The 12223-nt window shown below is 42.3% G+C and overlaps 1 protein-coding gene across 2 annotated transcripts in view; it reads right to left on the bottom strand.

Moving 5' to 3' along the window:
• Window positions 1-12223, bottom strand: part of Mindy2 (MINDY lysine 48 deubiquitinase 2) — a 57329-nt gene that overhangs the window by 8098 nt on the left and 37008 nt on the right. For both annotated transcript variants that reach the window (XM_021172371.3, XM_085844769.1), the window contains exons 6-8: window positions 10883-11025; window positions 4874-5047; window positions 480-680 (exon numbers count right to left, since the gene is read on the bottom strand). In XM_021172371.3, coding sequence (XP_021028030.1) covers window positions 480-680; window positions 4874-5047; window positions 10883-11025 — 518 coding nt within the window. The remainder of the gene's footprint in view (window positions 1-479; window positions 681-4873; window positions 5048-10882; window positions 11026-12223) is intronic.

Here is a 12223-nt window from a genome sequence, read left to right on the forward strand (position 1 = left end):
AATAGAAAGAGAGAGACAGATAGAGACAGAGAGAGTCATTCACATGTTAACTTGTCAGTATAGGAATCAGGAGAAGGAATGCCCTTTCACACACACACACACACACACACACACACACACACACACTGACTTGTCTCTAACAACACAATTATACTGTCAGCAGTTAAGAGGACCTGGGTTCAATTCCTAGCACCCACATGGTGGCTCACAACTGTACAAAACTCCAGTTTCTGGGATCAGATGCCCTCTTCTAACTTCTGTAGCACAGGGAACATACAAGGTACAGAGATGCACATTCAAGCCAAACACTCATGCACATAAAATAAAATTAATCTAAAAACAAATTAAAACAACAAACCCAAACCCTTGCTAACACAGCTGAAAAGCCAGAGTTGACATACAACTGCTTCACTCAACTAGCTATTCCTTTACTGCTGAAGGGACAGTCGTGTTTGAGACTGGCAGAGTTGCTGTCTTACCTGGGCCTGTGTGGAAGGGGTGGTGGTAGTCACAACAGCCTGAGCCTGCTCCTGCTCCTGGTAGTACTGAGAGGCCCGTCGGTCTTCCTCTTCCTGGAGTTTCTTTGCCAGCTCCAAGTCACTGATTCCTTCTGGAATTTGCTCCCAATTGATTTCTTGGCTCTGCTGTTCTTGTTGCAGTGACAGTGCCATAAGGTAGTCCTGAGGAGTTCAATCACAACCAGCGTCAGCTCTGAGATGTGACCCAGGAGCCAGCCAGTGTGAAGGCAGACACCCATTAAGGAGCTTTAAGCATTTACAGCACAGTTTTTTGTTTGTTTTGTTTTTGTTTTTTGACAGTGGGTGGGGGGAGGCAGGAGTTGTTTTGTTTTGTTTTTGGAAACAGGGTTTCTCTATAGTCCTAGACATTTTGGAACTTAATCTGTAAGCAGGCTGGCCTTGAACTCCGAGACTCACCTGCCTCTGAGTCTTGAGTGCTGGGTTAAAGGCGTGCGCTGCCAGCTGTGCAGCTGCAAGGCACAGATGATTTCTTTAAAGTTCTATTTCTAAGTACTTCTTTGCGGACCTACACTTTTACTTCAGTATTATCATTTTTTCTACATAGATTTTGAATTCTTTTCTAGAATTCATAAATAAATAAGGCATTTGAGAAAAGTATTGAAAAAGGTTCTTGTTTTAAAAAGAAACACAAGTATGGAAAATGCAGTCCAGACAGAAAAGCAGAAAGCTGGAAGCTGAAACTGACATAAGAGCTGGAGCTGTTGGGTTTCACACATCTAGCACTTTCTCCATCTACAAACAGACTCAACAACCCCCACCCTCTAAAGATACTTATCACTCACTTTCTCTCTAGTGTTTGTCTTTAAAATATTTCAAGAACTTCGTAAGATTATTTACTCATTTTCTCTCCCTCCCCCCCCCCCCAAATGTTTTGTTCTGCTCTGCGGCAAGGTCTTACTGAGTATCTCAGGCTGACCTCCCGAGGGCTGGGATTACAGCTCTATACTACCACACACAGCTCAGAGTGCAGCTCTATACATATACCACACGCAGCTCAGAGTGCAGCTCTATACATATACCACACGCAGCTCAGAGTGCAGCTCTATACATATACCACACGCAGCTCAGAGTGCAGCTCTATACATATACCACACGCAGCTCAGAGTGCAGCTCTATACATATACCACACGCAGCTCAGAGTGCAGCTCTATACATATACCACACGCAGCTCAGAGTGCAGCTCTATACATATACCACAGGCAGCTCAGAGTGCAGCTCTATACATATACCACACTCAGCTCAGAGTGCAGCTCTATACATATACCACACGCAGCTCAGAGTGCAGCTCTATACATATACCACACGCAGCTCAGAGTGCAGCTCTATACATATACCACACTCAGCTCAGAGTGCAGCTCTATACATATACCACAGGCAGCTCAGAGTGCAGCTCTATACATATACCACACGCAGCTCAGAGTGCAGCTCTATACATATACCACACTCAGCTCAGAGTGCAGCTCTATACATATACCACACTCAGCTCAGAGTGCAGCTCTATACATATACCACACGCAGCTCAGAGTGCAGCTCTATACATATACCACAGGCAGCTCAGAGTGCAGCTCTATACATATACCACACTCAGCTCAGAGTGCAGCTCTATACATATACCACACGCAGCTCAGAGTGCAGCTCTATACATATACCACACTCAGCTCAGAGTGCAGCTCTATACATATACCACACGCAGCTCAGAGTGCAGCTCTATACATATACCACACTCAGCTCAGAGTGCAGCTCTATACATATACCACACTCAGCTCAGAGTGCAGCTCTATACATATACCACACGCAGCTCAGAGTGCAGCTCTATACATATACCACACGCAGCTCAGAGTGCAGCTCTATACATATACCACACGCAGCTCAGAGTGCAGCTCTATACATATACCACACGCAGCTCAGAGTACAGCTCTATACATATACCACACGCAGCTCAGAGTGCACTTCTTGTTTTCATTTTACTCTATTATGAAGTTACTCATTTTTGAGGGAGGCCCTTGCTATACAGACCTGGCTAACCTCAAAGTTGCTATGTAGCCCAGAAAGCCTTGAACTTGCAGCTACCTTCCTGCATCGTCTCTCGAGTTCTGGGATTATAGGCAAGTGCTATGCAGGAAGTCCTGTTATATCTTTATTGCTGTTCCTTTGGTTTTGAGACAGGTCTTAGTCTATAGCAGACATTAAACTCACAGCATTCCTCCTGCTTCGGCTTCTAAGATACTACAATTATAGGCATGAGCCATCATGCCTGACTAAAAAAACAATTTTCGGATATGCATATGTATGTGTATACAGGTGCAGATACATGTGAGTGGAAGCCAGAGGACAACTTCAAGTGTCAATCATGTTCTCTATCTAGTGGTAGGGCACAGGCTTGTGCATGTGTGCACACCTATGGTGGTCAGAGCAGACCATTGGCTCTCTTTCTGTTACTCTCTTTATTACAGTCTTGAGACAGGATGTCTCAGTGAAGCAGAAGTTCATTTTTTGGACTAAACCAGGTAGCCAACCAGCTTTCAGAAGCTCCTGTCTCTACCTGCAATGCTTGGGTTGCAGGAATGCACTGCTATGACCAGCTTTTTACATGGATGCTGGGAATCTGAACTCAGGTTCTCATGGCTGACCAGTGAGTCCCAGGGATCATCTTGTCTCTGCGTCTCCAGTACGGAAATGACAAGTGCATGCTACCACATGCAGCTAGGGATAAAACTCAGGCTCTCCTGTGGGTACAGCAGGCACCTTACAAACTGAGCTATTTCCTTGGCTCCAAAAGATGGTTTTTAAAGCAATGTAAATGTAGCTACAGTCAAATTCAATTACTAGGTACTTATATCTTCTCCTGCTCACAGAACCAGATTATCTCCTATGAAAAAAAGCTCATTTTGGTCAAAAGTCTTATCTAATTTACTATCTACTTTTATTATTTTTTACATTTACTTATTTATTTATTCTCTCCCTCTCCTCCCTTAATCCTAGCACTCGGAAGAGCAGAGGTAGGTGCACCTCTGAGCTCAAGGTCAACTGGTCTACAGATCAAGTTCGAGAATAGCCAGGACTTCACAGAGAAACCCTGTCTTGAACATTCAAAACACAAAACAAAAAACCCCAAACCCAATCCCCCCAAAACATCAAGAACCAAAACCATATACTCCTACCCCCATGTATATAAGTGTGTGTGAGTGTAAGCTCTTTTTTAAAGATTTACTTATTTATTTTATGTATATGAGTACACTGTAGCTGTACAGATAGTTGTGAGCCTTCATGTGGTTACTGGGAATTGAACTCAGGACCTCTCTATTCACTCTAGTCCCGCTCGTTCTGGCCCAAAGATTTATTTATTATTATATGTAAGTACACTGTAGCTGACTTTAGACACCCCAGAAGAGGGCGTCAGATCTCATTATGGATGGTTGTGAGCCACCATGTGGTTGCTTGAATTTGAACTCAGAACCTGTAGGAAAGCAGCTATTGAGCCATGTCACCAGCCCTCTGAGTAAGATCTCATTGCCAGGCCTGATGACCAGAGTTAAGTTCCTGGTACCCACATGGTTGGTGGGAAAGGACAGATCTACACACTGTCCTCTGACTTCCATGTACCCTGTGGCACACAAACCCACTCACAGACAATCTAAGTAAATAAGTACAACAAAGTGGAGCACTGGTTTCTGCTTATGCCTGTTTCTTTGCTATGCATTCTCCATACAACAGGCTTTTAAAAACACAATGTAGCTCATGCAGTTTCCACACTTAACACTTAACATAACTGTTCTACTGTAATTAGAATGAAATTCAAAGTCCTCACTATGACCCTCACAGTTCAACATAAATCACCTTCTGAATCATAGTTTATAACTGATGTTCATACAGAATAATCACTTTCTATTTAGGAAATGTGAGGAAAACTCACAGGGAAATTAATGGATGAATCAAAAATTTTAGGTAAACAAAGTGGCACTTGAAAAGACTTTGATTCTTCCTTGTTGAGACTGGATCTTGCTATGTTGCCCAGACTGTTTCTAACTTGTGAGCTCAGTGACATCCCCCAGCCTCCCAAGCAGCTGTGAACATCACATTGCTTCAGTTAAGAGTATGCACTTTAGCCAGGCAATGGTGGCACGAGTCTTTAGTGCCAGCATTTGGGAGGCAGAAGCAGGCAGATCTCTCAGTTCAGGGGATCCTGGTTTACATGGCAAGTTCTAGCCAGCTAAGGCTGTAAAATCAAACCCTGTGGGAATGGAGGGAGGAAGAAAGAGAGAGGGAGGGCTGGAGGGAGGACAGCGAGATTACGTACATTAGATGTGATGGGCTAGGATAGGGGGACAACTTACCTGATCTATTTGGTCTTGTTGACCTTTGTATACAGTCTCAGGATCTGAAGGAGGCCGAAGGTGGAATTCTGAGTCACAGAAATTTCCATCACCATCTACATTGTGGAGGCTTTCCCAGACAATTTTTTCTTCAGTAAGAAACCCCTGGTCTGTTACCAACAAATACAGTTGACCCTTAACAAGAATAACAAAAAAAAAAGTAGTGTTAAATTCTCCCAATGTAGCTGACATTATATTTAAGGAACATTTTAAATCTATATGCTTGAAGTGCAGTAATTATTCTAACTAGATCTGTGAGACCCAATAAAAGACAAGCAGATAACTTCTCTCTCTGCTCAACTTCACCTGGTTTTGTCTGTAGCTGGAAGTCAGCACAGGAGATAATGAGCTTTTGGCATGCTGACAAACAGCTCTGGGGGTTGCAATCTCATGTCACAAAATATAAAGATACAACTGGAAAGCAAATGCAGAAAAGAAAAAAAAAAGATACCACAGTGTTTGGTTTTGTTTAAAAAAATAGACCAAAGCCAAGCCAGCCTTTCCCTTTGTGCCATTTTGTTCCTTAACAAAACCCAAGAACAACAAACCCCCAAAAGTATATATCTGTGTGTAGACTGCTGCACATGTGCCGTGCCCCAAGGGGCCAGAATGTGTCATATTTTCTGACGCTGGAGTTACAGCCGCTGAGAGCTGCCTGGGTGTTGGAAACTAAATCAGGATCTCTGCAAGAGCAGTGCATGTTCTTAAGCTGTGGCATCTCTCCAGTCCCACTTGTTTTTTAAATGCCCCGCCACTGTATTTAATCAACAATAGTTTAATCAGTGTAATAGTTAATAGTTTAATAGTGTAGTAGTTTAATACAGTGTATTCAAGAGTACTTCTAAGTCCAGCTCTGCTGTGCGTTCCTTTTGCCGCTACTTAAGGATAAAGGACAAACCTTTGCCTGTAGAGTCACTTTCCTACTCCTACACCCGCATCCTCATCCCACAGGGTCTCACTATGTAGCTCTGGCTGTCCTAGAACTCACAATGTAGAACTGAGAGATCAGCCTGCCTCTCCCTCAAAATTGGTGTGATTAAAGGTGTGCACCAATAGGCCCAGCTTCTTCCCTTTTCTTCCCTTTAAAACAAAGGACAATTTCTCATTCAAAAGTCACTTTTAAAATAACTAAATGGATTTTCACTTAGATTGGCATGCTGTGGGGAGGAAGCTGCCCCTCTTAGTCAAACTGTTAACAGATTACTATTATGTTCACTGATTCTGTAGTGCTGGTGAGTGGCTCCCCCCTGGAGAGCCTGGTAGGTAAGAGTCTTTACTATTCTGCTGCTCCTTAAGCCACACATTTGTCTCAGCAGCTTAAGCATCACTCTGAACATCACTTTCCATTTCTAATGTAAGCAGGAACAGGGAGGCAAAAGCAAGCCTCACAGCTTTTTTCCCTCCTTATACTGCACAGATCCCTTTTAAAATCACAGGTTGGTGGGCCATAGTGGTGCACACCTCTAATCCCAGCAGAGGCAGGTAGATCTCTGTGAGTTCCAGGACAGTCAGAGCTATGAAGTGAGCTCCTGTCTCAAAAAATCAAGTCAAATCAAATCAAATCAAATCAAATCAAATCAAATCAAATCAATCAATCAATCAATGTAGCAGGCACTCAATCAATCAATCACAGATTGATCTTTACCCAGAAATATACCATCTCTGGACTCTTCACATTTGTTTTTCTATAGTCTGCCAATGTTTTAAGATAATCAAGTCTCTCACATTAAAAAGTAGAAATGGGAAGGGGCAGTGGGGTGGCTTCATAGGTAAAGACTACCTGCGTTCGATTCCTGGAACCGATATGGTAGAAAGAAAGAACTGATTTGCCAAAGTAGCCACCTGGCCTTTACAAGTGTACCACGGCACACAAGTGTCTTGCCCAAGTGCTCACATAAACTTTGTCCACCTCCCAATAATAATGAATAACAAACAAAACAACACACGAGCCAGATGCAAGTGCAGGTTTGCGTGCCCGTGGGCATGGGAACCTGAATGGGAACACCATTTGGGTCCTGGATTTTAAGGTTAGTTAGCAATGGTGAAAGTCTGAGGCCAAGTGTGGTGGCAGCACACTTAAATCCCAGCACTCAGGAGGCAGGCAAAGCTTTATGAGTTCCAGGTCAACCTAGCCTACACAGTGAGTTCCAGGATGGTCAAAGCTACATGGTAAAATCGCCTCATAAAACAAACCATAAACAAAAACATGAAAAACACCAACCTTGAGTTCTACCACACCCACATCCCATATCCTTTTTTTTTTTTTTTTTTTTTTTTTTTGGTTTTTCAAGACAGGGCTTCTCTGTATAGCCCTGGGATGAGCCATGTGCCCAACATCTCCTTTTTTGGCAAACCATTATATAAAAAAACAAACTTCTTTTAAAAATGTTCATTTCTTTTAAGTGTGTGTGTGTAATCAAGTAGCCTGGGTTCCAACACAGGCCCTCTGGAAGTATAGCCAGTACTCTTAGCTGAAGCATCTCTCCAGCACTCAGCAAAACATTTCTAGGAGTTGCCTGCTCCTGCCTTCTCCATTCCTGCCATTCTTAAGTAACTCAAATTCTTTTGAGGCCACTCCTGTCCCTCATCCCCTGTCTGTCCCCAGGTTCATATCTCTTCCCTCTTAGTTTCCTAGATGCTACACTCTAGCCTCCCTCTTGTCCTCTTCCTTCTCAGCTCCTTTTACTAAGACATCTTCCTTGAGTTGAACCCTTAAAAGTTGGCATTCATTAATTCTCTATTGTAGGGTTTCTTTTTTGGTTCCTTACTTTTCTTGTAAACTCCCAAAATTACTGTATTTTCTTGTAAAGCCTAAAACTCTATCTGTATGTCCAAATCATTCCAGTATTGAAGAATTACCCAGTATTTCCACTTGGAAGGGCACCTCAGAAGTACATCTTAGACCCCAGACACTTAGCATTGTATCTTTTTCCCCCATCCTTACCTGTTTCTTTTGCTTATTTGTTTGTTTTGGGATAGGGTCTTGTAACTCTGGCTGGCCTGGAACTTGCTATGCAGACCAGCTGGCCTTGAACTCACAGAGCTTCACCCATCTTGGCCTCTCAAGTGCTAAGATTAAAGGTGTGAGCCACTATGCATGGCTAATCTTGTATGATTCAATGAGGAACATCACCATCCACACAGGACCCATCACTCATTTTTCAAATCCAATGGAGATATTAGGCTGATCTGTCCTCCGAGCCACTCGACAATTTTTCTACATTGCATGGCCATTACCACATCTTGTCCAAATCACTATAATATCCTCCTTCTTTATCTCTTGGAGTGTTTCCTAACTAAATTTCACCTCACTCTCAAAGTCTAAAGCAAATTAATGGTACCCAGGGGCAGGAGGGCACATGACACCAGTGCAGGATTGCTTAGCTACAGAATAAACTTTATAGGAAATCTTAGAAGCAGAAGAAAAGGCAGAACATATTTTCTGGGTTCCCATGATCTTATAGATAGGCCTTCTTGGTCTAGACAGGGGCATATCCTTTTCAACCACATAAAATTGGGAACACTTAGCTGACCAGTAAAGACTTCCCGGTTGGAGATAATGTTTTAATAGAAGAGAGAACATCATAAGGTATGTAGTTCTGTGGTACAGTTGCTAACCTAGCTGGCATGAAGTGAGAGGTGGAAGGGGAGAGGGAAGGGAGGAGAGGGGAAGGGAGGAGAGGGAAGGGAAGAAGGAGAGGGAGAGGGAGGAATTCTCAGCTACCAGTGACAGCCAACAGTTTTCCAACAGAACTGTTTCATTCCTACTCACTCTTAGGCCAAAAGAAGAAGAAGAAGAAAACCCCAGGGCCATTAAGAAAATCAGGCTCATCTCTTCTAACACTCTGGTTGAAGAGCCCAGTGTCTCAGCCTTCTTTCATCCATCTTCCTTCTAACCTTGCAGCTCACAGCTCGCTTTTGGTCCCTGCCACCTTGGGGCCTTTGCACACATGCTGCTAGGTATTTCTGCTTAGCTAGTTATTTTTGTTGTTGTTTTGTTGTTAACCGATTAAAGTCTTAGATGATTCATTCTCAGACGTCAGAGTTTTCTTTTTCTTGGCAGTGTTGGTGATTGACTCTAGGGTCTTGTGCATGCTGGGTAATTGCAGTTCTCCATCCTTATGCTTGTGTCTATGTGACATTTTCAGAAAAGTCTTTCTAGATAAAATCCTGGGAAAAAATCTCAGAGTTTGTAGTATGTATCCTTCACAGAAGCATCTCAGTAGCAAAGCAGTCGTTAGGTGGGAGAAACCATGGCTGCTGTATCTATGGCTGTGCTTGTCCTGCTTAGCTTAGCTAATACATCAGTGGGCTCAAGGCTTGAAGAGGACAAAAAGCAAAATGATATAAGCCACTTTGATATGACACACTTTGACTTTAGATTCTTGATCTTGCACACACCTACCTATGAAGCTGAAGCAATAAAATGTACTCTTCTAAAATTAGAAGAACTATTTATGGCTTTGTTGGCAAACAAATAATTTTATATTACCCCATGTCATCCACTGATTAAAAAACATTGATGGAAACATGAGAATGTGGTTTATGGCTTCCATAAGTTACTTTCATTTAGAAAATAAACACGTATTCACAGGGGAGGCAAACTGGTAACGAGACAGAAAACAGCAAAAACTCAATAAGGACAGTAACAGGCAGAGGATGGTGAGGGAAGTGGTCCTCAGTCTCAGATTTACATTTAAACCATCAGGGAGCATCTGACACGACTGATGCAGGACTGGAAGTGTAGCACAGAGGTGGAGTGCTTACCTAGCATGTATAAAGCACTGGGTCTCATCCTTTAGGCTGTAAAAGCCTGGTGTTCAGGTCCCATCTCCTTTAGGGACTCTGATTTAATAGCATTAGTAGTCAGTTCTGGGCACTGATGCTTTAAAACAGCCATTCAGATCTGTCTAGGATACAACCAGGGCTGAGAAGTACTAGTTTAAGTAGAAAAGAGGCAGCTTTCAGTAAGTTAGTATCTGGGCTGCTTCTTTAAGAATGAGTAATTTGGCAATAGGCAAATAGCAGTGAGGAGAGCTTCCCAAACAGGATGAAGAAATAAAAATGGATGCAAATGAGGACACATTAAACTCAGATAGGATGGCATCTGTGGCAGAGAAGAACTGCATTTTGTCCCCCAGACATAGGGTGCTAACTGAACATCTGTGCTGTTTTAACAACACAGCAAGAACAGCATTCGGCCATAGGTGTCTAGGTTGATACACTTCTAAACTAGATGTTACTTGTAAAATCAAAAGAGACAGATCTAAGAGATGAATAAAAAGAATGGACAATTAAGTGTGTATGTGTGCATACATGTAAAAATCATAAACACATTGATAACTGTAATAAATCCACGTTGTCATGAAGGTAATTCATGTTGGAGGGAAGATGAGGGGTGGAAAGGAAGTCTTGTTTTGTATCCCAGGCTAGCCTTGAACTGAAAATCCTCCTCCTCAGCATACGCAGAAGCTGGGATCACAGCAATCAGCAACACATTGACATTCAGCTTAGGGCAGATCTCCATTCTAACCTCTAACATCCTTTACTGTGTACACATCAGCATCCTCAGGCGCAGGCACCCTGGCGCTAGCGCTAGGTATTTTGTTTCCTCTAAGTAAGAAATAACCTAGTTAGGCATGGCAGCACATGTGTTCCAAAGGCTGAGGCAGCAAAATCTCCACTTCAAGGCCAGTGTAGGCTTCCCGTGAAATCCTCTCCCCAAGAAAATAAAAAGTAGCCACATGAGTGCAATGACCTGGGATAAAGAAGTTGAGACTTGGCTTAGAGAGTGATCAAGGTGACACTTCAATTGCTACTTCACTCTTTTCTAAAGCAGTACTTAATAATTACCTTCACAACGTGATGGCTAAGGAATAGTATGCTAAATTGTACTCTGCAGCATATCAAAACACATCTCTAAATCAAACTCCTTTGATTGAGAGTAAAAAGTATCTTTCTATATCCTACCTTGTATTTTGTCATGGTGCTAAAATGATTATTCCGAAAGAACACACAGAGCTCTCCTTCCTGAACCGTTGAAGTCAGTTCACATAATCCATGGTACGTCAGTTGAGTGGCTGTATTGTTTAGAAACTGCTCAGCTACAAAGCCTACGGAACCAATGTGTACTATGAGAAGGAAGAATTATTTCAAAGTCAGAAAGTTACTTTTCCTACTTACATTTGTTTCAACTATATACAAAGGCCAATTAATATAAGGCTTTTCCTGTTAACAGATTGGAGATGTATCTTTCTAATTCTCTTATGGGAGCAGTGACCCTTGTCACTCCTGTCCTGAAGAAACAGTGACATAAAATTGCTTTCATCCATAGGTGTATTCACTTAACTTGTGAAAACTCTTCCAGGAGGTTTACAAGGGACAGGGATACTATAAAACAACAACAGGGAAGTTACTCTACATTTTGTAGGGAGCTAAGGCCAGGCATGGCAGGGTATGCCTCAATCTCTATGAGTTCAAGGCCAGCTTGGTCTAGAAAGTGAGTTTCAGGCCATCCAGGGTGAGAGAGAGACACACACAGAGACACAGACAGAGAAAAACACAGAGACACTCAGACATACTGAGCCACAAAGGCAGAGAAAGCACAGCAAGTGGCGCAGAGAGTAGAGCTGTATTAAAAGACACTTCAATGAGAAGCTGATAATGACTGAGCAGGACTTGGCAGCGTAGTGTGGCTGAGCACGGGAGGTTAGGGCACCTTATCCATTTCCATTTCATTCTAAGGCCTGGACACTTAGAATTCCAAAGGAGTTACAGAAATTCACCCATACATCACACTAACCAGGGCTTGGTTGGGGGAGGAGAATTTGGGATTTACAGCATATATTTGTGTTTATACACTGGGAAAGAAGAGTCCCTCCCCCATGTTATTGTTATTACCTTGTTTGGCAGAATGTATTCAAGCTTTTATTACTGTGTACCCTTTTAAAGGATACAGTGTTTACTAAAAAATAACACTCCTGGTTGCAGTATCCATATTCATACATGCATTCTTGAGAAAAATACAAAAAAATTCACTGCACTGGGGACAGAGCCACCACTATTATGTTGGTATGAAGTAAAAAATGAATACAAGAAATCTTTTTCAGAATCTTCTGTTTATGGAATAGGAAACAGGCTCACAGAAAATAGATGCTTTGCCCAAGGACACCAAACCAGTTATGTAAAGTGAAGACTAGAACCAGAGAAATTATTATTGGTATTAAAATGTCACCAACTTAGTGCAGAAATGATTATGAATTCCACATGAATTACATGTCATCTGAATTCATAAGGGATAAACTTATTAAG

Source organism: Mus caroli, unplaced genomic scaffold (assembly GCF_978045245.1).
Source record: "Mus caroli unplaced genomic scaffold, Mus_caroli_1 scaffold_11, whole genome shotgun sequence".
NCBI lineage: Eukaryota > Metazoa > Chordata > Mammalia > Rodentia > Muridae > Mus > Mus caroli.